This window comes from Rhizopus microsporus, assembly GCF_002708625.1.
Source record: "Rhizopus microsporus ATCC 52813 unplaced genomic scaffold scaffold_11, whole genome shotgun sequence".
In the NCBI taxonomy this organism is placed as follows: domain Eukaryota; kingdom Fungi; phylum Mucoromycota; class Mucoromycetes; order Mucorales; family Rhizopodaceae; genus Rhizopus; species Rhizopus microsporus.
Window position 1 is genome coordinate 602,679 of NW_019671926.1, and position 27,680 is coordinate 630,358.

At 39.4% G+C, this 27,680-nt stretch overlaps 14 protein-coding genes across 14 annotated transcripts; 6 read left to right on the forward strand and 8 right to left on the reverse strand.

The window, feature by feature from the left end:
- Window positions 1-56: 56 nt before the first annotated feature.
- Window positions 57-1,277, reverse strand: RHIMIDRAFT_257448 (uncharacterized protein). Its single transcript, XM_023611284.1, has 7 exons — window positions 1,121-1,277; window positions 940-1,060; window positions 739-882; window positions 566-692; window positions 424-509; window positions 197-357; window positions 57-143 (listed from the first exon to the last, which is right to left on the reverse strand). The coding sequence occupies exons 1-7, from the start codon at window positions 1,261-1,263 to the stop codon at window positions 62-64; spliced, it is 864 nt and encodes a 287-aa protein (XP_023465116.1). The 5' UTR covers window positions 1,264-1,277; the 3' UTR covers window positions 57-61.
- A 44-nt stretch (window positions 1,278-1,321) lies between these two features.
- Window positions 1,322-3,049, reverse strand: RHIMIDRAFT_314237 (uncharacterized protein). Its single transcript, XM_023614921.1, has 2 exons — window positions 1,764-3,049; window positions 1,322-1,711 (listed from the first exon to the last, which is right to left on the reverse strand). Exons 1-2 carry the CDS (start codon window positions 3,018-3,020, stop codon window positions 1,565-1,567), a joined length of 1,404 nt encoding a protein of 467 aa, XP_023465117.1. The 5' UTR covers window positions 3,021-3,049; the 3' UTR covers window positions 1,322-1,564.
- Window positions 3,050-3,437: 388 nt separating this feature from the next.
- RHIMIDRAFT_244604 (uncharacterized protein) lies at window positions 3,438-3,920 on the reverse strand (the record flags this gene model as incomplete). The annotated part of the gene is made up of 1 exon (XM_023610092.1): window positions 3,438-3,920. The coding sequence occupies one exon, from the start codon at window positions 3,918-3,920 to the stop codon at window positions 3,438-3,440; it is 483 nt and encodes a 160-aa protein (XP_023465231.1).
- Window positions 3,921-4,220: 300 nt separating this feature from the next.
- Window positions 4,221-6,162, forward strand: RHIMIDRAFT_257449 (P-loop containing nucleoside triphosphate hydrolase protein). The gene is made up of 2 exons (XM_023611285.1): window positions 4,221-5,892; window positions 5,942-6,162. Exons 1-2 carry the CDS (start codon window positions 4,388-4,390, stop codon window positions 5,988-5,990), a joined length of 1,554 nt encoding a protein of 517 aa, XP_023465118.1. The 5' UTR covers window positions 4,221-4,387; the 3' UTR covers window positions 5,991-6,162.
- Window positions 6,163-6,186: 24 nt separating this feature from the next.
- On the reverse strand, window positions 6,187-7,128 carry RHIMIDRAFT_257453 (uncharacterized protein). The gene has a single exon (XM_023611286.1). The coding sequence runs from the start codon at window positions 7,118-7,120 to the stop codon at window positions 6,215-6,217; it is 906 nt and encodes a 301-aa protein (XP_023465119.1). The 5' UTR covers window positions 7,121-7,128; the 3' UTR covers window positions 6,187-6,214.
- A 107-nt stretch (window positions 7,129-7,235) lies between these two features.
- Window positions 7,236-8,487, reverse strand: RHIMIDRAFT_257456 (RNA-binding domain-containing protein). Its single transcript, XM_023611287.1, has 4 exons — window positions 8,412-8,487; window positions 8,216-8,362; window positions 8,028-8,165; window positions 7,236-7,969 (listed from the first exon to the last, which is right to left on the reverse strand). Exons 1-4 carry the CDS (start codon window positions 8,472-8,474, stop codon window positions 7,274-7,276), a joined length of 1,044 nt encoding a protein of 347 aa, XP_023465120.1. The 5' UTR covers window positions 8,475-8,487; the 3' UTR covers window positions 7,236-7,273.
- A 1,524-nt stretch (window positions 8,488-10,011) lies between these two features.
- RHIMIDRAFT_257458 (uncharacterized protein) lies at window positions 10,012-11,025 on the forward strand. The gene has a single exon (XM_023611288.1). It carries the CDS (start codon window positions 10,049-10,051, stop codon window positions 10,865-10,867), a length of 819 nt encoding a protein of 272 aa, XP_023465121.1. The 5' UTR covers window positions 10,012-10,048; the 3' UTR covers window positions 10,868-11,025.
- A 94-nt stretch (window positions 11,026-11,119) lies between these two features.
- Window positions 11,120-16,140, forward strand: RHIMIDRAFT_292964 (Shikimate dehydrogenase). The gene is made up of 3 exons (XM_023613942.1): window positions 11,120-11,757; window positions 11,816-11,921; window positions 11,977-16,140. Exons 1-3 carry the CDS (start codon window positions 11,149-11,151, stop codon window positions 16,062-16,064), a joined length of 4,803 nt encoding a protein of 1,600 aa, XP_023465122.1. The 5' UTR covers window positions 11,120-11,148; the 3' UTR covers window positions 16,065-16,140.
- Window positions 16,141-16,444: 304 nt separating this feature from the next.
- On the forward strand, window positions 16,445-18,394 carry RHIMIDRAFT_292965 (uncharacterized protein; the record flags this gene model as incomplete). Its single annotated transcript, XM_023613943.1, has 3 exons — window positions 16,445-16,992; window positions 17,042-17,355; window positions 17,412-18,394. The coding sequence occupies 3 exons, from the start codon at window positions 16,445-16,447 to the stop codon at window positions 18,281-18,283; spliced, it is 1,734 nt and encodes a 577-aa protein (XP_023465123.1). The 3' UTR covers window positions 18,284-18,394.
- A 438-nt stretch (window positions 18,395-18,832) lies between these two features.
- On the forward strand, window positions 18,833-19,170 carry RHIMIDRAFT_238853 (uncharacterized protein; the record flags this gene model as incomplete). The annotated part of the gene is made up of 2 exons (XM_023609048.1): window positions 18,833-18,854; window positions 18,911-19,170. The coding sequence occupies 2 exons, from the start codon at window positions 18,833-18,835 to the stop codon at window positions 19,168-19,170; spliced, it is 282 nt and encodes a 93-aa protein (XP_023465124.1).
- A 60-nt stretch (window positions 19,171-19,230) lies between these two features.
- Window positions 19,231-20,676, reverse strand: RHIMIDRAFT_204104 (seryl-tRNA synthetase; the record flags this gene model as incomplete). Its single annotated transcript, XM_023606736.1, has 3 exons — window positions 19,231-19,893; window positions 19,945-20,489; window positions 20,544-20,676. 3 exons carry the CDS (start codon window positions 20,674-20,676, stop codon window positions 19,231-19,233), a joined length of 1,341 nt encoding a protein of 446 aa, XP_023465125.1.
- A 130-nt stretch (window positions 20,677-20,806) lies between these two features.
- Window positions 20,807-21,782, reverse strand: RHIMIDRAFT_257461 (uncharacterized protein). The gene is made up of 2 exons (XM_023611289.1): window positions 21,014-21,782; window positions 20,807-20,954 (listed from the first exon to the last, which is right to left on the reverse strand). The coding sequence occupies exon 1, from the start codon at window positions 21,590-21,592 to the stop codon at window positions 21,239-21,241; it is 354 nt and encodes a 117-aa protein (XP_023465126.1). The 5' UTR covers window positions 21,593-21,782; the 3' UTR covers window positions 20,807-20,954; window positions 21,014-21,238.
- A 1,023-nt stretch (window positions 21,783-22,805) lies between these two features.
- Window positions 22,806-23,141, forward strand: RHIMIDRAFT_257463 (uncharacterized protein). The gene has a single exon (XM_023611290.1). It carries the CDS (start codon window positions 22,833-22,835, stop codon window positions 23,091-23,093), a length of 261 nt encoding a protein of 86 aa, XP_023465127.1. The 5' UTR covers window positions 22,806-22,832; the 3' UTR covers window positions 23,094-23,141.
- Window positions 23,142-25,993: 2,852 nt separating this feature from the next.
- RHIMIDRAFT_238857 (uncharacterized protein) lies at window positions 25,994-26,999 on the reverse strand (the record flags this gene model as incomplete). Its single annotated transcript, XM_023609049.1, has 2 exons — window positions 25,994-26,401; window positions 26,454-26,999. 2 exons carry the CDS (start codon window positions 26,997-26,999, stop codon window positions 25,994-25,996), a joined length of 954 nt encoding a protein of 317 aa, XP_023465128.1.
- Window positions 27,000-27,680: the final 681 nt, after the last annotated feature.

Below are 27,680 nucleotides of genomic sequence, written 5' to 3' on the forward strand. Positions count from 1 at the left end.
AAATGGCTCCCTGCTTAAAAATGTTACCAAAAAAAAAAAAAAAAAAAAAAACTTTTTTCTTCTATTTTTTCAGTATTCGAACAGCATCTTTTGAGAATAGATAGCTTGCCCCTGACCAGATAGTCGTGCCTCCAACGATCCATCTATTTATACACAATCAACCCTTTGTTTTGTAATTTAAGGATATATTACTTACTGTAATGCAGTCATTGCTTCAGCTGAAGGTATATTCACTGTTACAGTAGTCAAAGAACATCCCATTAAAAGTAACTGTAGTGCTGTATTGACTTTACTAATTTGTGTTGGTTTCACTTCTGCTGAAGGAATAGATCCATCAAAATAACGTGCAATTGTTTTCTATTTTAAGGAGAGTAAATAGATCAATCTCCATTATCTTTGCTTTATCTTTTTTTATTTTCTTACTGGCTCAGGCAAAGAGATGTATCTATAGTAAAATGCTGATATCACCAATCCAAGGTCTCTTCCTAGTATAACCGTTGCAAGTGGCACTATCGTATGACGTTAAAATCACTTCATGAGCACAACCTGCGAATTATTCCTATACATGGTATAACTCCTTCCATAGTCAATGTCACTGTCATCACCGTCATGAGTGCTTTATCAGCTGCTGGATCAATAATGGTCCCTAAAAGCGTCCGCATGTTGTATTTCCTAGCAATATAACCATCCAGCTTATTAAAGTTAGTTGCCATAGAAATAAATGATGGGTTGTGTTACCATATCGGTGAACCCTGCCAGGGCAAACAATCCCAAGGCCATATTATAATCGCGTTCGAGTATTAAATAACCAATATAGGGTGCTGCTAACAACCTGCCAAACGTTAACAAATTGGGAATGGTGTAAATGTTCTCTCGAAGCTCCTATTTATTTGATAAACATAATAAGCCCTTTTGCCCCCTCCTCTTTTCTCTCCTTACTTTTTTTATGCCTGTAGGAAATGTAAGCTTTTTTTCTTTCCTTTTCTCTTCCTCTCTACGTAAATTATAATTATGCTTAATTGAAATAAATGTACGCTGAAGGGGTACAAAGGTATCGAGTCTATAAAAGAATAAGTCTTGAGGGGGTTTCCACAAAAAAAAAAAAAAAGAGGGAGGCTACCTTGTTAACCTGATAGAGGATGTCTTGGATAATCCAAAATTAACGTGCAGAGGCTTCACTGCATGCTTTATTTGGGAAATATTATGAACCAAAATAGGTCTCTTTATGATGGAAGTCAACAGACAGTGAGATTGCAATGTCATTTTAAGAAAAAAAGGACCATGAAAATAACACTCGAAAAAAAAAAGTAATATTTGTGACCGTAATTTGATCACAGACTCATCCCTTTTCTTTTTTTTTTTGTGCTAAATGCAACTTTATAACTTGAAGGGAGTGTCTATTTGCATTGTGTCATTTCCTTAATGAAGCACATTTTCATTCACTTTTGAAATACGTGTTCATGATTAACAAAAGCGAATGATGTGTATTTATTAACCGCCTTTTAATATTTAAGAAATTAATATGCGTAAAAAAGAAAAAAAAAAGTGTACAAAGTATTAATGATTATTGCTTAATAGTAGTCACGGATGATTTCCAGAACATCCATGATTTACGTGATTTCACCTTCTTTTCTGGCTTGATCTCTTTCTTTTCAGATACTTCTTCAATTGTTGCAGGTAAGCTAGGCATAGGAGGTGTATTCATGTTGTCCTATTTATTAATGGTTAATATTCATGCATATCCCTTTATTATGTATAATTACCTTTTCATTACGCTTGAACAATCCCAAAAGTTGTGATTTTCTTTTTGTCACATTCTTCTGGGAACCGCCAAGTGTTCCAATGACACTTTTACTTCTCTTGATGAATGACTTGTTTGATTCATTAGCAGTGGTTGTTGATGATTTGATAGTAGAGCTTGCTCCTTCTGTCAGGATACTGTGAGACTCCTTGATAGAAGACTCGCTTTTAGTGACTTTAGTTTGTTCATTACTCATTTGAGATTGGTCACTCGTTACAGCGGTCTCGATCGTGTTTTCTTCTTTTGGTAATTCCAGCTGCTCCTTGTTCTCTTCAGAAGCAGGGATAGCTTCATTGTCTTTGTTTTCCTTGACAGGAGGTTGCTTCTCTTCCTCTTTTGCAGAAGTATTGGCTCCTTCAACCTCTGCTTTTGTAACCTCGGTCTTTGACTCTTTAATGGTTTCTTCAGTCTTGGTTTCTTCAGTCTTGATTACTTCAATCTGGACCTCTTCAGCCTTGACCTCTTCGGATTTGACTTCTTCAGATTTGACTTCTTCAGATTTGACTTCTTCAGACTTGATTTCTTCGGACTTGATTTCTTTAGCCTCAGCTTGTTCAGACTTGATTTCTTCCACCTTCAATTGCTCAACTTGAGTCTCTTCAGACTTAGGAGTATCTTGTACCTTTATTTCTTCAATCTTGGCTTCATTGTTAGATCGGACAGTTTCTTCAGCCTTGGCTTCCTCAACTTTAGATTCAGCTACGTCTTCCGTCTTTACTTGCTCAGACTTGTCTTCAATAGGCTTGGCTACTTCCTCTTTAACTTCAGTAGGCTTGCTTTCCTCAGCCACAACAGTCTTTGTTTCAGGTGCAGGAACTGTTTCGGCTACGTTCGTTTCATCAGTATTCTGTACGATGGGCTGTGTAGCCTTAGTCTCGAGTTGTGGTTCCTCTGGTACGACCTTTTGAGATTTAGATTCGTTTTCCTGATTGTTACCCATATTTTCCTCCAAAGGCTTAGTCTCTTCTTGTCCCAAGATTTCTTCCTTGGGGTCATCAGACTTGACCTTTTCGGAATCAATTGGCTCTGTGTTGACCTTGGGCTCTTCAATTTGAGGAGTAACTTTTGAATCAATCGCGTTGTTTTGTTCTAAAGGCAGCTTCTCAGTAGATGAGCTATTGGATCCAGTCACAGAAGGTGTTGTAGATTGAGTAGGTGTCGTCTTCTTATTGTTCTTACGGGCGTTCTTTTTCTTGTTGCCACCGTTCTTCTTTGCCATGATTTTGATTCAAAAAGGGGAGAAAGAAATGAAAAAAAAATAAAAAAAAAATAAAATAAAAAAAGGGCGCTATTTTTTTTTATGAAAGTGTGACATTGAAAAGTTATTAAAAGAGGCAGCGGACACATCTTTAAGGGGCAAGACAACCAGTTGCTGTTTGGGTCGGTGTGACATCGTTTTTAGTTACCCTTTTGTATCTTGGCATCACTTTTATTTCCAAATATATACAACACACCTCCTTTTTTCCCATTTTTCACATGGAGAGAGTTATAAACTAAAATGATATGAAAGCGCGCCTAAAAAATAAGAGAAAGAAGGAGAGAGCTGATCTCTACTGCATGTGCATAACAATATGCTGATCCCAAATAAATTACTTGACGCACCCTTTATTTTATTAAGTGGCAAAAAAAGGAGACTTTAAAGAATGGTAAGAATAAAAATAGTAAGTATCAGGAGCATCCATGAAGGCATCGGTAGATGAGAAAGAGCGCTGTTGACATGAAGCATAACAAAACCTGATCGCATGGTAAGAACTGATCCCTGAAGACTGACATTAGCATGTACTGTCAAGTATACCAATTCATCTAAACCATGAGGCACAGTCCAGCTGTAAGTTCCATTCATAGAAAAGTCATTATGAGTGCCTGATATATTTCCTTCGGGAAGAGAGACCCCCTTTGCCACGTTATAAGCCAATTCTCTTGCTCCACTATCCTTCCAAAGGTTTATATCTAATGTATATTGACCTGATCCCATATTATTGTATCTAAATTGTGTATTAATTTTCTCTCCAGGAGTGATTGTAGCATTGTTTTCAGGATAAAATATCTCTGCTCCTAATTGTGCTGCACACTGATGAAAGAATATACAGAAAGCGACTAGTTGGTATAGACGAACCATGATTAAGAAAAAGAAAACAATGAGAATTGACTAGGAAAAAAAATCAGTTTTAAAAAGGAAGAAGCAAAGGCTGGGAATCACATATGAAATAGTGTGTGTGCAACAATAAAAAAGCGCTGTTGTTATTCTTCTAAACTCAAAGAGTCTTCTTTCTATGCAAGATACTTCTTTTATATTTACTTTATGCTTACTAAAAAGAAAGAAAAAGGAACCTAATGTAATCATTGAACATCGTTCATCAAGTATATTTTAATGGAGTAGCTATTTCATTGGTTAATCGTAGTTTCTGCAAACAGAAACACTGAGATTGAACTGTGACAACTTCCAGAGAGTTGGTTGCGCCACACACATACACAGAGAGAGCTTTTATATCACGTCCCCCTTCTTTTTCTTTTTTTTAGAGTATTTATCACCTTTTTTTCTTACTTTCATTAGAGCTTCTTATTATTTGCATATAAATCACAATCATGGTATTATCAACAATTGACAACGATCGACAAAGGAGAATATCCGATCTACTTGCCTTTGTTCAAGAAAGAAAAAAGCAAAATGAGGAAGCAACTAGAATAGAAACTATAGAACAAGCTGCAATTGAAAAAGATCCAGCTGAGGCACCTGCCGTCATCACAAAAAAAGTGACAACAGCACCAAGACCCAAAGCAGCATTAGCAGATTATAAATTCGAAGCAGACAAAACCGGTCCCATTCTTGACATGGATCTTAAACCTGACATTGAAATACGTCCTTACCAGCAAGAAGCGGTCGATGCCATCATTGACAGATCGAGCGAAAACAAACAAGACCATGTTGCTCACTCTGGTATCATTGTATTGCCTTGTGGTGCAGGAAAGACCTTGACGTCTATCCTGGTAGCCACTGCGATTAAGAAGCCTGTGCTCGTTGTCTGTTCCACTATTATTGCTGCCGAACAGTTTTCTAAAGAATTCTTAAGATTTACAACTTTGATGGCCTCAAAGACCGGTATGTTTGCTGGTGCTAAAAAATGGCCTTATAATGGTCCCACAGGTGTCTTGTTTACGACTTATACCATGCTTGTCGACAGTAAAAATCGAACAGCTGATTCCAAACGAATGAGTACCTTTATTGACAAAACTGAGTGGGGGCTTGTCATTCTTGATGAGGTTCACTGTGTGCCTGCGAACAATTATTCAAAGGCAATTTCAAAGATTAAGACCAAGGTCAGACTGGGTCTCACAGCTACTATGCTGCGTGAAGATGAAAAGATTGGTGATCTGGATACTCTGGTCGGACCGACTTTATATCACGCCAAATGGAAAGAACTTGCTGATAAAGGTTATATTGCTAAAGTCATCTGTACTCAAGTCGAGTCTGATATGAACCCTATTACTCAGAGCGCTTACGATTCTGTTCAGATGGGTAACAATCTCTTGGGCCAGGCGCATCATTTAAAGAGCTTGTTAGCCATTCTTAATCCCAAAAAGATGCAAATCTGCCAACGTTTGATTCAATATCATGAAGCTAAAGGAGATAAAGTGCTTGTGTACTGCGACCATATTGATGCTCTTAAACTCTACGCTGAAAAAATTGGTAGACCTCTCATCTATGGTGGCACTCCTGCAGACGATGCTCGTCAACTCTTGGCTAGATTTCAAATAGAAGTACCCAAAACAGACGAAAAGCTTACATGGAACCAACTTGCTGCCCTTAGAACACTCAAGTCTAAACAAATCAACACCTTGTTTCTCTCACGTATTGGTGATACCTCTCTCGATTTACCCGCAGCAACAGTTCTCATTCAGGTCTCTTCCCATTTTGGCTCTCGTCGTCAGGAAGCTCAGCGTCTAGGCCGTGTTCTCCGTGCAAAGAAAAGAAACGAAAAGGGCTTTTATTCTAGATTCTATACACTGGTTACCAATAATACACATGAAGTTCAGTTTTCTGAAAAGCGTCGTCAATTCTTGGAAGAAGACTGCGGCTATGGCTATCAAATCTGGAAAGTAGGTCAAGAAAAAGATGGTGGTTGGGAAGTTGAAGTATACCGTGACGAGAGTAGTCCTAATGACGATGAAGTCAAGTCGGATCCTATGACATGTACAATTCACGGGGCAGGCGAGCGTCCATATGCCACAGATGAAGAAGAGAAAGGATTAGTGAGCTATTTGGCAGGACTTAAAAACTTTTTAGTAGAAGAAGAAGAGGAAGAAACTACTACTCCTGTTAATGCTGGTACCAAAAGAAAAAGAGATAGCAAATAAAAAAGTCTTTTTTTTAAAAAAAAAAAAATGATTTATATACATTGCAATGAGTTTGTTTTATACCCAAGAATTAAGAACTGTCACAAAAGGAACAAGTGCTTCTGCAACGTCCATTACTTTTTCTACAAAGCCTTCAGAGATCACTTCTTGATCTGTAAAGTTCTTGACTACGACAAAACTCTTGTATCTCAGTAAATCGATTTCAGGATGATCCTTTGCAACATTTGCCGGTGCTATTTTTAATTTATCTTCATCACTTAGAATCTCTGTTACCGTCGCTCCATCAAATACGTCTTTGATTGCCTCTGTCGAGAGTGCTTCACGTAATAGGCTAGCGTTACGAATGATACTCGATCGTAAATTTGCCAGCATGTTCTTGTTTGGCTGCCACAGACCTGCTGCAAAGAAAGTTTGATTGCCCGGCTTGACAGATAAATGGTACCCTGCGTCCAAAAATTTGCGGCCTGTTCGAGAGAATGAGGCAGACAGGTTGGACTTGTAAGGTCGCTTGTCATTTGTGAAACGCAAATCCCGATGCTGTCTATAAACTGCCTTGACTGCATTTTCCATTCTGACCGAAGGATCGACCTGGTGGATCTCCTTCATCAAGAGGCCCACAAAGTCAATAAAGTCCCTCTTGGCCTTATCCCATTCTTTGGCTTTGACTCTCATAAAGTCACGATCGTTGTTTTCGGCAAGTTCTGCGAGGAACATGAGAGTGTCTGGTGATAATGCATCAGCAAATGGTCCTCCTTTGGGTTGTGGTATCTTTATTTTGGCAGGGTTGAATGAATGAAGAGAGATAAGTTCATGATCGCTGTCTTGGAGATCTGCTTCGTCAGTGTCGGGCGTCAGCTCTCTCTTTGACTTTTTATGCCTTTTTGAGGTATCTTGTTCAACAAAGTCACTGTCTGATGCTTCTTGATCATAGTTGACAGCCTTTCTTTTGCGTGCTGCGGGCATTGAGTTTGATAGAAAAGAGAATAAAAAAGAGATTGAACAATTCCAGTGCCAGTCTGGTTATCTTTGGTACTCCGCCTGAATCATCAAGTGTAGCTTCATATAAAGATAAATAATAAAAAAGAAACGAGCTATTGTTTAAAGAAATCTCTTTATTTATTTTTTCTTTCCTTGTCTCTTTTTACTTGTCTTGATTAATTTGAATTTATTACCGCTATCCTTGGTAGCACGAGTACCTTCATGACGCTTTGGATTAGGTAAAGGTTTACCAGCCTTACCAGATGCCTTGACAGGTTTCTTTCCTTTCTTTTTTGGTTTCTTTTCAGGTATACCTCCCTCGGATACGGAAACCTTACAACGTTGGATACGAATCTTGACCTTATCACGAATCTTTTTCTCCAAATTCAATGCGGCTTCAACGCTATCACGATCTTTGAATTGCACATAACCAAACCCTTTGCCTACATTCGTTTTAGGATCACGAATGGTACGTACAAATTCGATATCGCCACACTCTTTAAAGAACTCCCACAGTTCTTCTTCTTCAATATCAAAAGGTAATCCACCAAGAAACACAGATCGTTTACGATCATGCTGTCTACTCTTTGTTGCGGCATCAACACGTAAATGTTTTTCCATAAATACAGTACCATTCAACTCAACAGCCTTGTCAACTGATTCCTTCTTTTCATAGACAATGTAAGCGTTTAAGACATCGCGATCTGAATGAAGTTTACGAGCAAGAAAGGCTGCTTTACGGTTCATGGGTTGTGAAAATGCAACGGATCGGAAACGAATGGATTCGATTTTACCAAATTCTTTAAATTTTGACTTGAGCTGTCTATATCCTTCCTGTATATGAAAACTGGTGGTGAATACAGCTGTGTATATGCATTTAGGTGTCAATTACCTTCTCAACACAAGCAACTGACAGGTTGCCTATAAACACTGTTCGTTCTTCCTTTTCTAACTTTTCTTCTTCTGTCAGGACCTTTTTCTTTTTCTTTTCTGGTCCTTCTTCTTCTACTGTTGCTTGTTCTGCTTTTCTCTATCTATAGTGTAAGCACTCTCACTTATGCTTGAACTTTATTTCAATACCTTTTGTGCTAGTAATTCTTTTGCCTTTTGAAATCCTATAAACGCTCTATTTCCTTCCTTCTTTTCTTGATTTTTTCTCTTTTTCTCTGCTTTTGCCAGTAGATCTTGTGGTAATATAGGCTTTACGGCGATCTCGCTTTTACCAGCCTACTAAAAGTGTTAACCATGGCTTTTGTGCATATAAGTGTATATTTACAGAGTGCTTAAATAAGTCATCTAAATGGTTGTCTATTTTTTCTGCAGCAACTAATCCGCTCATGGTTTTATATGTGTATCAAAAAAAAAAAAAAAAGCTGTCAGTGAAAGTCTTTTTTCATTAAAATGAGAAAAATTTTCAGGCGATCTTATTGGTCAAGAAAATAAAAAGAAAGCCTGAAGCTCACAAATGGAAAGCTAAAGCCGATACGTGCCAAAGAACGATTGATGGATATAAAATGGCTGTTTTGGTAAACTACCTTGTTTTCGTGCTACAATATATTGACAATGTAACATTTTTGCTTCAGAGGCTAGGAAAGTCGAAAAGAGCAATATAGCAAGAACTGAGAGCATTGTTGCAGGAGAAAGTTAACTTGCCAGCGAAAAGGTTGACGAGGGTGATACGGAAGAAGAGTTAATCACAGATAACACCACAGGCTTAATAAAGAAGAAGATTATGCTGTTTAAAATTTGCTCTAAAGAGCCTACTTCTCGATGACAGAAAAGATGCGTTTAGTATTGATGACTTGAAAAAGGAAGGTTCTGACATTGAAGAAAAAGAAGCGCCTCCTTACCTGTTTATTTTGAATGCATTAAAACTATATATCCCAAAGAAGAAGGAACGACTTATCATAGCTCATCAATTATCATTTTGCATCCTAGCAAATGGCGGCCTTTTGTATGCTGGCAACAATAAGTTTTACATAAAGCTTTGCCCCCAGCCATCTGCTTCTTCACTGCATGCTCTCAGAGTAGATGAACCATCGTTATATCAAAAATTGACCAGAGTTCCTTGTGCACTGGCAATCTTCAGCTACGATAGCTATCTCATAGAATCAGTTAAAGAAGCACGCCAACACAAAGATGCCGTCTTTAATTCATTGTTTGACATGAGTGTTATAGCAATGGTGTGCAAGCCCAATGGCCTAAAGTTTGCTCAAAATATAACACTGTTCCCTGGAATCAAGGCTGCCCTCTTGCTTGGGACAAAGGTTTCTGAGGGTGACTTAGGCAAGAAGAAAGGTCCTGCCTCATATGAATTGACAAATCATCTGACTGTGAAAGAGGAATCCAAAAAGCCAAAGGAGACTCTTGGGCAAAAAATTCAAGGCTTGTAAGCTGAAACCATTCAGGGAGAAAAATTGCTTAAAGATGTATTGAAGAACAACAATAACAGGGACTTCTTCAAGGATATCAAAGACTTGATGGCCAAATGGAGAAACAGCAGCCTTGAAGAAAAGGTTTACTTATACAACTCCATCCAACAAGTCAAAGATGAACGAAATCAGCCGTTCTTGTCTGTGCAAGCAGTAAGAGATAAACTGAAGTTGAAAAGACAACGGTTGCATTTTAAAAGGGTAGCGATGAAGTTCAAGCCTGCAATCACCCACAAAACAGCCACTGCCTCCCAAAGCAGTAACACTCAGTGGCATGTTGTGCAGAAATATGACCATGGGATTGCCAAATTGGAAGTTTGTCGACCAAGTCCACAGGTTAATCCTTCTGAAGGATTTATTTTTTTCTGTCACAGACAATGGCCTGAAGACTATGACAAGCACTGATCAGCTCACATTGAAACGATTCAAGTACAAAGCATTGGAGAATACCAATGGGTGCAAAGGAGAAGCTCAGAAAATAATGAGCAAATATAGCAGCAACGAATCCAGGGTCAAATCATTGCTTCAGATACCATCTTCTATGATAATTAAAGCAAGCGATGCTGATGTTGGCTCTGGATACTATAATGTCCGAAGAAAGCTCCAAAAAGCAAAAAAATCATCACAAGGCCAAACAATACAAGACACTGAAAATAATCTTTCAAATTTAGACTTAAGGACTTCAACAAGGGTTGAACAAGCACTAGAAATACACCAGCAATATGTCAGTAACCGTTTAGCTCCAAGAAATTTTTATAATTCGAAGAAGAGGGCTCAACTGAAAAGGGCGTATGAAGTGCAAAACAGCCGCTTTCGAAGACGCTTGTGTGCGAAAGAAAGAACGTGTTTGATAGGCAAGAAGGGTAAAAAGCACAGTAGTATACGATTGATGAATACTAAATATTATATAAACTATTTAGTAAAAGGTAAAAGCAGACTATGTCCTGTCATGTTCACAGGAGATAGAAACACGAGAGTAGGCTCAAAAACAAAAGGATTCAGACGATATGGTGGAAAATGGAAGCAAGAATTACATGGAATGAACGTCAATGTGTGCATCACAAATGAGAACATATCTCGAACCTGCATTTACTGCTTCTCCAAACTAGACAATCCCATTCATCGGAAGATGATAAAGGACAAAGAAATCAAGACACAAATCAAAGAGTCCTTCTTGTGCCAAAATTCTGACGATGTGTTGGTGTCAAACAAAAAAGCCGTCAAGCCGAGAGATGACCTTTCTCCACTCGTCAGGCCATTCCGGTCTATGCTCGCTGCTCTTTCAGGGGACATTTCCTGAGTTATGTGCCAAAATCAGTCAATCCAACATTGGGTTTATAAACAAGACTGTATCCTTCCTAAATGAAAGAGAATGCTGAGAAATTAGCTTTGATACCATTAATGGGTAAGTCATAGACATTTGAAGAGAAAGGCTGCTAAAATTCCTCAATAGAATTTGTTGTGACTTCGGTGGCAATCTAACGGTCCCATCTGAGTCATTATTTGTCCAATCCAATATTTAATCTCCATTCATATCACCCTTTCTTTCTTCCTTTCCATTCTTTTGACTCTCTCTTTCAAATGACATCAAAAGAACCTGACGTCGTAAAGGTTCCTATTCTTGGATCAGAATCCATCATTGTCGGTTTCCACCTAACCGAGTATCTCATACGTGACGTGCTCACAAACATTTCTGCTTCCAATTATGTCCTTATTACTGACAGTAACCTCGCATCAATTTATCTTGATAAATACGTTCAAGTATTCAAGAGCGTGAGTGACGAGTTATTTATATCCAAGGGACTTCAAGCGCCTCGTCTCTTCACTCGCGCCCTTCCTCCTGGAGAAATGACAAAGTCTCGTAAGATCAAGGCCGATATCGAAGACTGGCTTCTTTCTAATGCGGTCACTCGAGATACTTGTTTCTTGGCAATGGGCGGTGGTGTCATTGGTGATCTCATCGGATTCGTGGCTGCCACATTTATGCGTGGTGTGCCCTTTGTGCAGATCCCTACGACCTTATTGGCCATGGTAGACTCTTCGATCGGTGGAAAGACTGCAATTGACGTACCCGCGGGAAAGAATTTGATCGGTGCCTTTTGGCAGCCCAAGCGTATCTTTATTGATATTGATTTCTTACGTACCTTGCCTGAACGAGAATTCTCTAACGGTATGGCAGAACTTATCAAGGTTAATAATAGTAAAATAATGTTCTCTTTTTTCACCACTAATGCCCTTTTGTATATAGACTGCTGCCATTTCTAATGAAGATGATTTCTGCAAACTTGAAAATGGTGTAGAAGCAATTCGTGATGCTGTTCTCAACAGCAACAGCTCAGATATTGCTAATCAAGGTATATTCAAGACACAAATCAGTCCCTTATTTTTTACTTATACCTTTTATTATAGGCCAAACATTAGAAACGCGAACTCCACAACAATCATTATTAATGGACGTGATCTTAGCTTCTGTCCGTTTCAAGGCATTTGTAGTCACCAATGATGAGAGAGAAGGCGGTCTTCGCGGTCTGCTGAACTTTGGTCACTCTATCGGCCATGGTATTGAAGCCATTGTCTCTCCCATGATGCTTCACGGTGAATGTGTCTCAATCGGATGCATAAAGGAAGCTGAATTAGCTCGTAACCTTGGACACTTGAACCAAGTCGCTGTTGGACGTTTAGCCCGTTGCTTTGTCTCTTATGGATTGCCCATCAGCTTAGATGATAAAAAGGTCAAGGAAAGAATCGGAAACCTCCACTGTCATGTAGACGACATCATGGAAATTATGAAAGTTGATAAAAAGAATCAAGGCGATAAGAAGCGTATTGTGATGCTCTCAGCCATTGGCAAGACACTCGAGCCTCGTGCTTCGGTAATTGCTGACGCCGATATCCATAAAGTGCTCGCCCCCGAACAACTCGTCCTGCCCGTGACAGAATCTGCTACAGGACCCAAGAAGGAAGTGACGTTGACGACACCTGGCTCCAAATCGATTTCAAACCGTGCTCTGTTAATAGCCGCCTTGGGTAAAGGTACAGTTCGAATTAAGAACCTGCTTCACTCTGACGATACACAGTACATGTTGGCTGCCCTCAAGGGCTTGAACGCTGCCGAATTTGAGTGGGAAGATAATGGTGAAACCTTGGTTGTTCATGGTGGCGGCGGCAAACTGGTCGTTCCTGATAAAGAACTCTATGTGGGCAATGCTGGTACTGCCTCTCGTTTCCTGACCTCCGTCTTGACCATGATCCCTACGAACGAAGGCGCAAAGAACACGGCTGCTGTTTTGACAGGCAACGCTCGTATGAAGCAAAGGCCCATCGCGCCATTACTGGATGCTTTAAAGGCCAATGACGCCCAGATCACCTCTCTCGAAAAGGACGGTTTCTTGCCTATTGCCGTTACTCCCAACGGTGGATTCAAAGGTGGGCGCATCGAACTTGCTGCCTCAATCTCATCTCAATACGTCTCTTCCATCTTACTCTGTGCTCCATATGCCAAGGAGCCCGTCGAACTTGTGCTGGTGGGTGGCCAAGTCATTTCTCAACCCTATATTGACATGACAATAGCCATGATGGAATCATTTGGCGCTACCGTCGAACGTCTTCCCGAAAACACGTATAGAATCAAGCAAGCCATTTACCAAAATCCAGACACGTACCTTGTCGAATCCGACGCCAGTTCAGCCACATACCCTCTTGCAATTGCCGCGATCACCGGCACGACATGTACCGTTAGCAGCATAGGATCTAACTCCCTTCAAGGCGATGCCGGTTTTGCTGTCAATGTGCTTCGACCCATGGGTTGTACTGTCATCCAAACCGAAACAGCCACAACTGTCACAGGTCCACCTATCGGACAACTTCGACCCTTGCCCTCGATCGACATGGAGACGATGACAGATGCATTTTTGACAGCCACTGTGCTGGCTGCTGTGACCTCTAGTGACGGTAAGACGGAAAACATCACGCGTATCACAGGCATTGCCAATCAGCGTGTCAAGGAGTGCAACCGTATTGCTGCCATGGTTCATGAACTGACCAAGTTTGGCGTTCAAGCCTCTGAGTTACCCGATGGTATCCAAATCCACGGCAAGCCCATCAAGGACCTGAAGGCTCCCAAGGAAGGCGTTCACACATACGATGATCATCGTATCGCCATGAGTTTCTCTGTCTTCTCTACTGTCGTTCCTCATGGTACGATCATCACAGACAAGAAGTGTGTCGAAAAGACCTGGCCTACCTGGTGGGACGATCTTGAACGCAAGTTGGGTGTTCGCTTAAACGGTATTGATCTTGGCGCTCGATTGGCCAACAAGACAACACTTGGTAGGAACAAGCCAACTAGTAAAACTGACCAAAGTCAGTCATTGGTGATCGTAGGCATGCGAGGCGCCGGCAAGACAACCCTTGGTCAGTACGCAGCAAAGGCTCTTGGCTTTAACTTTATTGATGTGGACCAACACTTTGAACAGACGCTCAACACGACCATTACCGAATTCATCAATACTTGGGGGTGGGACCAGTTCCGTCTGAAGGAAACAGAGATTCTCAAGCAACTCCTGGATTCGTCCTATGCTCGCCAGCATGTCATCTCTTGTGGAGGCGGGATCATCGAGACCGCAGAGAGTCGTGAAGTGTTGAAGAAGCACCATGCGAACGGTGGCAAGGTACTCCATCTTGTTCGTGATCTTGCTCAAGTCGTCAATTACCTCAACCGAGACCAGACGCGGCCCATGTTTGGTGAAGACATGATGACCGTCTGGCGTCGTCGCCGTCAGTGGTACAAGGAAGTATGCAACTACGAGTTCGTGGCCTATGCAGCCAGTCTCACCGACCGTGGTTTTGTTGATCCTCCTGAATGGGAAGCGATCAAAAAAGATCTCAAACGGTTCCTATGGTTTATCTATGGACGTAACACGAATCATGTAGACATCTCTCCGAATATCGAGTCACCCACGACCTTTGTTTCTCTTACCAGCAAGAACCTCGCAACATGTGCTGATACGCTCAAGGAAGTATGCGAGGGAGCGGATGCTGTTGAACTTCGTGTGGATCTCCTTCAGAAGCCTGATGACAAGGAAGAACTATCTCCAGTAGAATACGTTGGTGAGCAACTTGCCCTTCTTCGTCGAGCCGTCTCAATTCCTGTCATCTTTACCGTTCGTTCCAAGGGCCAAGCAGGTGCGTTCCCTAATGATGACGAAGAAGGTATGTTTGAACTCCTTCGCTGGGGTCAGCGTTGGGGGTGTGAGTACATTGATGTCGAAATGTGCTGGAGCACAAACAAGATTGAATCTCTTGTTGCTTCCAAGGGTCAAAGCCGTATCATTTCCTCCTGGCACGACCTTCAAAAAATCACTCCCTGGGACAGCGCCGCGATCGAAGCCAAGTACGAGTTGGGCGCCAAGTATGGTGATATCGTCAAATTGGTAGGTGTAGCTGAGACGATGCAAGACAATTTTAAACTCGAAGCTTTCCGTGCGACCAAACAAGATAAAAACTTGATTGCAATCAATATGGGAGTCGCCGGTCAATTGTCACGTATTCTCAACGACTGCCTCACTCCCGTCACACACCCGGCGTTACCCAAGAAGGCCGCGCCTGGTCAACTCTCGCTTGCAGAAATCAACCAGGCGCGTCATCTCCTCGGTATCTTGCCTGCCAAGTCATTCTGGTTAATTGGTACGCCCATTCAACACTCCATGTCACCCACCCTCCACAACACGGGCTTCCAAACACTCGGTCTTCCTTACACGTACGGTCTGCTCGAGTGTCACATGGTAGAGTACGCAGAGGAGGCTATTTTGAACGACCCTCATTTTGGAGGGGCGTCCGTGACGATTCCTCACAAGGTGTCTATCATGAAGTATCTCGATCAAGTGTCAGAAGATGCCAAGATGATTGGCGCAGTCAACACGATCTATGTTCGTCAAACGACGGTCAATGGCGAAAAGAAGCGTCTGCTACTGGGTGAAAACACCGATTACCTCGGTATGAAGCATCGCATTCAAGCACTCATGATGGATCCTGATCACCCACCTCAACAGGGCCTTGTCATTGGTGCAGGTGGTACCGCTCGAGCCGCTTTGTACACAATGCAACAGATGGGTATTCAAAAGATCTATCTCTGGAACCGAACCGTGTCCAAGGCATATGACCTCCAGCAAGCCTTCAAAGGCAAGATTGAGATTGAAGTGATTGAGTCGCTTGAGACCAAGATTGGTCCTGGTGTCATCATTTCGACCGTACCTGCTGATTCGAGTATTGAACTACCTGAACATCTCTATGGAGGCATCAAGGGTATTATCTGTGATATGGCATACAAGCCTCGTCGTACAAAACTACTTTTACAAGCTGAACAAAAGGGTTGGTCGTGTGTCGAAGGTATCGAGATCTTGATTGCTCAAGGAATTGCTCAGTTTGAGATTTGGACGGGCAAACGAGCGCCGGTCGATAGAATAGAAGACCAAGTTTTGAGAAAATATTCATTGTAAACATTTAAATAAATATATATTTTTGCAAGGGGGGATTATGATGTTGACCCTTTAAACAAAGATTTAAATAGCGACATTTGTACGAGCATATGTTCGTTTTCCTCATGCTAAACAATGTCCCACCTCCCCTCTATAGTCTATATATCTTTAAGGAGTTGAAGCGCGTAGTTAAATATAGATGAATGATATAAAGAAAGAGAGAAGATATATATATATAATGAAAGAGAGAGAGAAGAGGGGAACTAAATAGATATGAATTGTATATAGCAGTAAATTAAAATTTAATTAAATAAAATAAATATTCCCTTTTTCTCTTTCTTTCTTTCTTTTTTTTAAAAAAAAGGGAGAGAAAGAGGAGAGAAAGAAAGAAAGAGAAAGAAATGAAAGTATTAAGTCAACTATTGGGAACTTATTCAAAACACAAGAAACCATTGATTCTCTTTCGTTTACCAGACACGGATACATTATTCTATCGACTATCAGATATTGTACCATTATTTGATTTACCTACCATATCATTTAAAGAAGGAAATTATGAAAACTGTTATAGAGATCATGAAGACACTTATCTCAATACAAAAGTATTATCTGAACTAGCTCTTAAACATAACCGTTACATGTTGGCCGAACTTTGTAAATTTAAGCCTGACGACTATCAAAAGGGACTAGTCGATGCCATCCTACAGACATTTCCTGATTTCACTAGAGCTCCAAAAGAAGAACATATTTGGGAATCAGTACAGTTGCCATTAGAAAACTTCCAAGATGTGATTGAACGTGAAGGAGAGATTGCGATAAAGGCAGAACCACAATCACCTCCATCTATACATCAAGCTACTACTACTACTACTAGCAATATTCCAGAAACAAGAAATGCTATGGCTCTTGATAAAGTACTGTTGAGCTCAAATGAATTAAAACGTCAAAGGTATTTATTTATATCACATATTTGTATCATGACTCATATCTATTCATAGCATGATTGATCAAGCCAACAAACGACAGCGTATTAGTGGTACTTCACCTGGACAACAATCGGACGATAAAAGAACTGTAGCTTCTTCTTCAACAAGGCAGCTGGCAAGAAAGATACACTCATATCCTGCTGGAGAAGCTGAACAGCACTCGTCCAATAAGAAACGACTATCGATCAAACATAAGAATGCTTTGAATCTGACCATCTTTGCCCCCTCTTATCACGAACAGCTGGCTGGTATTCGTTCGGCTCCTATCAATTCCAATTTCAGTCAAGCCGTTCTTCAACAAGCTCATCATCAAAAATCAGGATTAGGTACACATACAACAACAACAACAACAAAAAGATACTAATGACATATTTTATTATAGGTCGAACGAATGGAATTCATACTACTCAACACAATGTACCCATCGCACCTGCTCCCGCATCCGCAACGGTAGCTAGGCCTGCTTTTGCCCACCAGCCGTCACCGAGAAGACAAGAATTTGCCATTCCTCCCATCGTTCCCTCTCAACAGCAACCGCCTCACTCGGCTCATCCTACTAGCCGAGAAAACCTGACATACCAGCAATATAGTGCATCCTACAATTCCAAGCATTACAACACACAACGAAACCTCGAACCGATCGCTGTATCAGCCGCGAACGTACCGCTGCCTCCAAAGACACCCACGACAAGCTCATTTGCAGCCCTTCAGCGTCAACAATACCTTCAACCATTTGAGCATTTGTTTGATACCATAGAAACGACACGTACGTTGAAATCAACCCTGGACGACCAGATCAGACGTTCATCATCACTAATGCAGACACTCCAGGCGTCTGCCACGACCATTGAGGGTCTCGTACGAAACCAAGTCAAGGAAGCTCAATGGGAATTTGTGTCTCAGTTTGAAAAAAAGGTGGATGAACTCCTCAGACGGATTGAGGCTGTTGAACATCGCATGAGTGAGACAGTGGAACGACAGCAACAGCAACAACAACAGCAACCAAATCACCTTGAACCCAGATCATCAGCCAACCATTCGTTACCTTCACCATTGCCAAGTGCGACAAGAGAAGAACGTGCGGTAGCAGAAGACTTGGTGGCCATGTCTGAAAAGAGACAAGAACAAGATGAATTGCAAACGCCGCCTACTATCGTTCGGTCTCAGAATGATATTGGTCCCCATGAATACCAGACCATGTTGAACACACTTCGTGATCGTCTTGATCGCTTAGAGAGGCAAATTGAGACTTGATTCATTATTATTATAATAATAAAATCTTTTGTACTTTTATTTATCGTAATCGTTTTTACAAGGGGAAAAAAGGCTTGCTTCATCTCCTTGCATAAACATGTCTTTTCCCAGCCAAAAAAAAAAAAAAAAAAAAAAAAAAAAAGCGGCACCCTTTTTTAAGCTTTAGAGTTTTGATTTGTTTTCAACAAAAAAGTAACCCATGTCTGTGCTCTTTAAAGTTTTATAGAAAGAGAGACAGAATGCCTTTCTATAATGTTTTACTTGTTCCTTTTTGTTGTATACCTAAGGTTGAATGTTGTCACACCCATATAACAGTTGTAGACTATAAATAAACGTGTAGAAGTAGTGAAGATAAAGGTGCTCTCTATTCGTGTTTTTAAAACTAAAGACGTCTTGGTGACATAAACTACCAATATGTCTTTTCATGCAGAATGCAACTTTATTTTTTTTTTAGGGAAAGGAAAAAAGCTGCATAAACCAGACCGTTTGAATATAAAAAGGGGGACGAAAGACCAGATAAAAAAAAAAAGAAAATACGTAATTGAAAACATGCCATCTCGCAAAACATTGAGTAACTATTTTATTTTTACTTTTTATAAAGAATAAGAACGCTTATCGTCTCTATAGAATCGTGTCAAGATCAACTTCAAAAGGTAAAAGAACTTGCTGAAGAATTATCGCACAAGCAATACTCGCAAAAGGACGTCCATAAGTTGCAGCAAAAGCTTCATCATATTGATGCTCAGTATAAGGAAGGCATCATTGATGATCGTAATGTCAATGACCCTACAGATGATCCCTATGAACATGAGGGACAGGCTCAGTTGGCCGAGGATTTATCGGCCACTCACGACATGCTGACAAAAATGTTGGCAAACACAGATTAATAATCTTTTTGTTTTCTTTCTAAAAAAAAAATAAAATGCAATATTTCTCTCTTTTTCTCTTTATTTCTTTGCGGGCTTGGGAGCAGGCTTAACATAAGGAATGAATGTACGGCCATCCATGTAAGGAACCAAGGGAGGAGGCACCTCAAGGCCATCTTCACGTTGCCAGGTTTCCAACAAAGCACAGATAGCTCTCTCTGTTGCACACAAAGTAGAATTGAGGCAGTGGACATACTTCTTTTCACGGTCAGACATCTTCTTGACACCACAACGAATTTCCAAGTTACGAGACTGGTAATCTGTACAGTTGGAACAAGAGACAAGTTCTTTGTACTCGCCTTGGTAAGGGAACCAAGCTTCCAAATCGTATTTTTTGGCAGCAGCGTTATTTAATGCACCAGAGACGATGGCAACTACACGATAAGAGAGACCAAGGCTTTGGAAGAATTCTTCAGAGTGTTCAATCATTTCGTTAAACATCTCCCAAGACTTCTCAGGGGCAGTCAAGACGAATTGTTCGATCTTTTCAAATTGATGGACACGGAAAATGCCCCAGGTATCCTTACCGTGGGCACCAGCTTCCTTACGGAAACAGGTGGAGTAACCGGCATACTTGATAGGAAGTTGTTCGCTGGGCTTTTCAAACCATTCACCCGAGTGGAATGCAGAGATGGGTTGTTCAGAGGTGGCAATCAAGTACTTGTCATCACCATCACCAGTGACCTAAGGAGGTGTCAAGACTATACTCTCTTTCTATTTTTTTTTTTGTATTACCTTGTAAAGTTCTTCATCAAATTGGGACAATTGAGCTGTCTTGGCCATCATATCCTTGTTCATGAAGAAAGGTGTCTGAATCTTCTTGTATCCATATCTACCAAGGAAACTGAGACCATAGTTGATCAGAGCCAAATTGAGATCAACGCCAGCACCAGTCAAGTAATAGGCACGGTGGCCAGCCACCTTGGCGCCACGTTCTTGATCGTAACCATCTAAACGAGTGAGAACTTCGTGATGGGACATGATATCTGTTCGCTTGACAGGTTCAACTCCGTTATGGTTGTAGGTACGAATGATCTCATTATTATCTTCGTCCATCGAGGTAGGCACTGAAGCATGAACGATGTTGCCAAGAAGGTTCAACTTGTTCTTCCAAGAGGTTTCCTTTTCTTTAGCCTTGACAATCAGGGCTTCCTTTTCTTTTTGCAACTCGGCCTTTTGAGCAAGGAGTTCAGAAGGATCTTCCTTGGCCTTGTATTTTTTAGCAATGTCTTTTTGTAAAGCATTCATAGCCTTGTTCTTTTGGTCACTGTCAAAGGCAACTATTTAGACAGATTAGAGCTTTTAAAAACCCCTCATTGGCTATAATCCGTTACTGGTAGTCCATTCTTTGTATTCAGCAATAATTTCGTCCACAATCTCAACTGGAGCTCCACGTCTTCTTTGAGACTCCTTGACAGCTTCAGGATTACCACCACGATCTTCTAGAAGTAAGTTGATATCAATCATTTTGTTCGAGAGAGAGAGGGAGAGAAAGAGAGAAAAGCGAGTCTTAAAAAAATTTATTTATCTTGACGGAGTTTCATTGTCAAGAAGAAAAAAAAAAAACCAACCTGTAGCCACTGCGGCGTATGCACAACTTTTACAGATGAATGGTCATACTGACAAGACTAATGTTGACTTGAACTACGCAGCAATACTTACTAATCTAAGTAAAGGGCAGCTTGACTCACTCAATGTGGAGGATTTTATAGAACAGGAAAATATCAACTTGGGTCAACATCAAAGTAATAAAAAAAAGAACCCAAACTAGAAGAAAGAGACAAAAACTTATTGTATGATGTAGAGTTTTATCAAAAACAACAACAGCTAAATGAGGTTCATTTGCCTAATATTGACGAAAGTAATACACTTTTTGTCGTGAATTCTTTCATGAGTTTAACCGAGACAATACCAGATACCAAACAAACATGTACAGAATCTATTGAAAGGATAAATGCAGCCATGTCCATAGTCAATCAAACAATTCAATCTATTGAAAATGCCCAAATGCAATAAATAATGATCATATTTACAATTGTTTATCAAATGAACGTAATGGCGAACTATGATTGATATCAAATTTAACAAGTGATGTTTCATGACTATGTACACCGACATCCTTGATTGTATTAAATACATGTTCCCAATTTTGCATTGAATTAGCTGCGGATTCAACTTGATCTGCCATCTGTTTTACTTTATCTCCCAATTGACCAAAGAACTTGACCAACTGCTCAGAACTCTGTCTTAGCTTTGCAATTTCTTCTGCTTCAAGTACTTTCTCTTGAAGGAATTCTGATTTCACTTCTTTATTGTCGGTCTCTTCTCTTTTCTCTTCTTCTTTTGTTTCTTGTACATTTGTCTGCTGACGCATTTGACGCATATGGGAAGGACGTTGTATTCGAGTCGATCGGGCTGATATCTTTGTACGTGCTTTGCTCATAAAAAATATTGGGAAAAAAAAAAGGGAAAGCAAGAAAATTTCTTTTTTAGGGTTAGACCTTTTTGTAATTTCTGTTACTTGTTTAAGAGTCTGTGTGAAGGAACAAGGCAAACCATGAATTAAACAGGCGTACAGCTTGGTATAAAATCTTAAAGCAGAGTGATTGGCAGTGTGTGTACTATTGTCATTCAATCTCTCTTCTCTTTAATTAAAATGTCAGCTGAATCCCGCATGTGTGCGTGTGTAGAACCACCTTACACAGGGTTAATTGTCTTACTAAAGTATATGCTGTGGTCCATTACGTAGTAGATATTACTAACGAGAGGAATACGTATAGATATAAACCAAAAACAAAAAGAGTAGACCTTTTGTCTACCTGATTTAGACGCGTATATCGCCGAATGATAAACATATTCTGACGCCTTACATTGATATTTTAAATCAAACTCACTGTTTGGATGTAAAAGAAAATCAATTGGATCGGTTCACTTTAGGAACGTGGGGCCTTTTCATACAAAGCTTAAACATTAGCAGTTATATTCATATACCTTGGATAGGCAAAGATATATTCCCATCATTTCTTTTTTTTTTGTGTTGCATTGATCAAGAGTCTGTATACCGTGTTAATCTTTTGCTAAATATTGAAAAAAGACACCACATAATACACACACAATGAGGGCATATATTATGTTCTTGCACTGCAAAAAGCTTTAAAGAACAAGATGAATATAGACTACGGCCTTGATCCATTAGTAAGCCTGTAATACGTATACAATTACAAAGCTGTGTGGCTTATTTTAATGAATAAACTGACGTGTAACCATGCAACATTGCTCTTAGGATGAGACATAATAAAATAGAGTGTCACCGAGACTAAAGAAAATGACTGGCTGGAAAACCGGGTATCTATCCTTTAGTGATCCATGAATACACTCCCCGAAAGGTAACAATTCAAAAAAAAGGGAACATTGTGCAAAAAGGGATTTTTTTAATTCATTTGTCATCCTTTGCTTTCTAAGTGAGGTTGCGTTTTTATTGACTAAGGATTCAAGTAAGAGTAATACAATGGACTTTGCGAAATCGTTCTAGAATTGGTTGTTATTTGATTTGTACCGGCTCTAAAACAACATAAATAGAGCCCCCTCTTTCCTGTCTTATTTTCAGATCAACTGAAATCAACATGAACTCCAAGATATTTGCCGTCCTCTTTGCTGCTATCTTTTACTTTACTTCTGTCTCTGCCATGACCTGTAAGTGCGCCAGAGGTCCTACTGTTATTACCAGACAAGTCTGTCAAGAATTAAGCTTCATGGTTGGTACTGACAGCAAGCACACCGATTACGGAAGAACCACTTGTTACAATATGTCTGAAGACAACACCACCACGTACTTTATTCCTCAATGCAAGAAGGATGGTGGTGACAGATGGGTCTGCTACTAAAATATTTTATCTCTTTTTGAAAATAAAATCCATGCTTAATGAAATGCGTCATCTAACGCAACTACTTATCCTATGTGTGTATCGTTACATGCAGTCCACAAAATCCAGTGATTTATAGATCTATAGGACGCGTTGTACATTTGATTTAAAAGAGTATTTTTTTTTAAAGAAATACCCTTCTTGTCTGAGCTTGCTTTAATGCATTCTTTCTTTATAATCATTCAGTAAATGATATATGAACACTTGATATAATAAGGAAAATGTTTTCTTGACCACAGGCCAAACCCACTCTCTGGAAAACTGCGGAATAATTTTAGCTGTATCCTTGGTAACTTTGTGAAACGATGGTGACGATCTCTATAATTATATATGGATCCGGGAGTGGGTTACAGGTTATACACTTTTATGAAAGAGTACAATTTTCTCTCAAGTACTGCATAATTTAAAAATTTAGAATATAAAATATACAAAATGTGTCATCTTGAAAGGACATCACTTTTATGAACGAGCATTATACGCAACGCTAAAAACAATGCCTCTCTATCTATTTGGCTAAAGAACCATCAATATCTTGGCTGCCTTGGTTTTTTAAGTTTATGTTTAAAAGAAATTGCCTCCTTTTCGTGGATTTGAATCTATCCTTGGATTTAAGAAGTTTTTTTTTTTCTTTGGGTATTGTATTCCTTGACCTACTGTAGATATATATTGTACATACCATAGTCGCTTCTGGTTGATCTTTCGCTTAGAGATTACCCTCGGTGCCAGAAGTATTAACATAGGCTCTGCGAGCTTCAGGCTAATCACAGTTTGGAATAGTTATATTGTATACAATCAGATTACGGATTGTGATAGCTTCAATTCCAGGAAAGCATTTCAATTGATATACATTTGCAGCTACAGAAGTTTCTTCTACACTCGGATCAAGAACACTGACGTTGCATTGTAGATAATTACCCTTGTATCGGCCAGAAACGGATACGTATATATCCTTTACGTCTTCCCTTGTAGTTCGCTGCAACGTGGTAAGGTGCCTGTATGCTTCTGTCTTGTTCAATAACAGCTTTGCATATCAAATAGAAGAGCAAAACGATCAGTATGGCTCAAATATTTGAACATGTCACTAGTAGCTCCACAGTTTTTGGTTTATACAAACCATATAAAAGCAATAGATTAACTATTACACAAACAGAGACGGAAGCAATGCAGACTATATTGTATCTTAAAGTTTTGAACACTAATCATTTCTTGTTAAATCTGCTCAACTATAGACCCTGTAGAATTATCGATATTTTTTAACGAATCTCGAGAGAACAAAGAAAATAAAAAGTAGAGCGACTTTATGATACATTTGATGAGTCTATAAAACATATAATTAACTATCTCTCCGAGCACAGACCCAACGTGTATATCAAAAAGACAACTGATTCTGCTTCACCTGCTTCAGAAATCCTAATATGACTACATGTAATGCGCTATCGTCTTTAAAGACATCAACTTCTAAATATGTCATGAATCCTTAGCTCATATTCCTCGACATACTCCTCTACTGGCTCGTTGATTTCACTAAAATTCAGTGACACGCTATATTCTCCTGGATCAGAAAACAAAAGTAAACTCGACTCTACTTCTATGCAGAGGCTATTTTCACATGTTCAAAACTACGTCTAACCGGATCAAAGCTGTTTATGGAATCCTAGTAACGTCGTACCGTGTCATTAATAAATTATACAATCTGATTTTGAACTGCAGTGATACCAATGTCTTTGGATCTTTATCTTTAGGAGTCAATGACAAACGCTCAAGATATTTTTGCGCTTTGAATTCATTTTCGTGCCGAGAACATTGATACTTTGGACAAAGACCTTATTTGACCGTTGTCAACCAATTAGAGGTTCAGTTCTTTCCTTGAGAAGATAACGACCTTAAAATTATAAACAACGTTGTTTATCAAAACTAACTGTGTAAAGTTATAGGAAGAGCCTCATTGAGTCATATTGACTTGGACAGCATATCTGCGACTAAAACGTAACGAGGAAAAAGATGATTAGATACTATGACGATCAACACTGTTTAAAAAGACCAAGAAGGTAAAGTCTGAAGCTTGACAAGGGATAAAAATCAATTATAGATAGACTAGATAATAGCTTTTGCTTTTGTGTAGTAAATAATAAAGGCTCACTCTTTTGCTCCTTTTCTCTGATGTTGTTTATTTTGAGTATAGAAACCAAACAGCTTTGATTTGACATATTCATTTCAGTGGCTTATCTTTGATCATTAAATGGGGTTAAAATAGGGGTGTATATATAAATCGATCGCCCCTGAAACCGTTTTGCTGAGGTTGCTCCGTTTTAACTCACGTGTTTTACACAAACAAGCGAGTTACACCATCTTGTGAAAGGGGTTTAGCAAACACAGGTCTTTTCCGTATCAAATTATGACAAGTGTGTATATTATTTTACTGTTTCACGCGTTTATAACCAACTTTTACTTGAGCGAATAAAGGAATACTTCTTTCAAAGCACTTTTTTTGGTTATCTTGTTGAAAGAAGATGGTCGACTAGTGGCCAATCTGTTTATAGATGAGTGCATAATTTAAAAAAACAAGTAATTTTCAATCTGCGACATAGATTAAGAGAGATAGAAAAAAATTTTTTTTAGTAACAGAAATAGTCCAAAAGAGGAGGAATTACCTAAAGTATGAATACACACATGTATGAACTAGTGAATGAGCCGAATATTAATTAGAAGAAAGCGGAACATGCTTCGGCCTTAGTTTTTAATACGGCACTTTTGTACCATGACTCTTTTTTTTAAAGCTGCAAAATTCTAATGCAAGTACCATTTGTGTGACATGAACATTACAATGATAACAATTTGTCTAATTTTATGTAAAAACATGATCAAGACTTCGGAATGATCGTTACGCTACTTTCAAACTTGCTTGCGTCATAAATCGAAGGTCTATGCTCTACATCTTCTCTAAACATGTTTGGTTCATATTCAACATGCGTCTTTTGATTGTATCTTTCGGACGACATTACCAATTCACTCTTGGCTTCTTTTTTTTTCTTGTTCTTTTTTGATTGTCTGGTTGATAAATCAATGGAGGGTTCAGCCAGCTCGATTGTAAGGAAATCAATGAGTATCGGAGGTGGTGGACAGGTGTAGAGTAAATTCTGTATGAAGCGTATAGCATAATCAATGGCCAATAGGATACTAAAATTATCCCAGTTGTATGATGCCAGAAACCATATGTAACAAGAGACTTGTAGAATATAACATGTACATTGTGTGCTAAAAAACCATATCTATGTGTTTATTAGTTCATCTTTTTATTGTCAGCTGTAAGTGGAAACTTACGCCCAGGGCCGTTGTCCTCGAATACCCTTCGTGGGACCTTCTTTCCTTTTTCCGATAGAGAAGTGGTAAAAAGGTAAATATGAAAGCACAGACATCGCTCAAGATAGCAGATATTAATCCAATAATAAATTCATAAAACAACGGTTCGTAAGCAGCATATCTTTCGTGTGTGCAAACAGCAATTGTTTCCAATATAATAGCAACGACGGTGCAGGTGAGGAAGAAGGAACCAAAGAGGATGAGTGGATGTTTCCAGATGCCATCATCCATACGTAATCGATAGCCTACGCTGACGATCATTAAAAAATGGGCAATGACTTTGATCAAAGTGGATGTCGTAAATGAAAGAACATTGGCCACAGGCGGTAGGATTTGATGAACAGTAAGTACATTGATAATGTTAGCTGGTAATGTGATGATGCTGTAAAGTAATACAAATAGCCTTAATCTATTTGGATTTCTAAAGACTTGAATGGAAATAAATACAAATGCAATGACACAGAATATGACAGAAATAAGGTAACCAGGTCGAAGTTCTGGTAGCATTGAACTATTTGGGATATGGATGGGATCAAGCTGGATGATGTATTATCATGTCTATTACCTTCAAAGAATGAGAAATGGATGAATTTAAATACAAAAGCAACTTATTAGCTGCTTCTAAGCCCGCGTGTGATCAGTGATATATAAACTGGGTTGGTTCAATAAAAAAAAAAGTATATATAAAAAGAAAAGAAAGAGAGCCAAATGGATACAGAAGATGCGACTTTAACTTTTTCTTTTTTTCTACCTCAAGAGTAACACCAATGCATGCTTTTCTTTTTTTTAGCGTCAAATGATCTTATTTTGCTATCTCATTTCTCCTCTCTCTCTTTCTTTTTCTATGCCTTTGCTTCTCTTTTTTTCTGTTTCTCTCTTTCTCTATCTGTCTGTCTGTCTCGTCTACATCCGATGGTGATACATATATAATTATCGAAAAATAGGGGACTCTCCACGTGCTTTTTTCGGTGGAAGATAGAAGAGAGAGAGTATAGGAAAGATCAGATAAATACATATACCCTCACGTGCACACGCACGCACGCACGCACGCACGCACGCGTAGCTCTTGCCTAAACGATCCATCGTATATCATTTAGATCTTCCAAGTATTTGTAACTCATGGTCACCAACCATAGATGAACGGGCACAAAAAAGTATGACACAATCTCTAGTTGCGTATAGGTCACA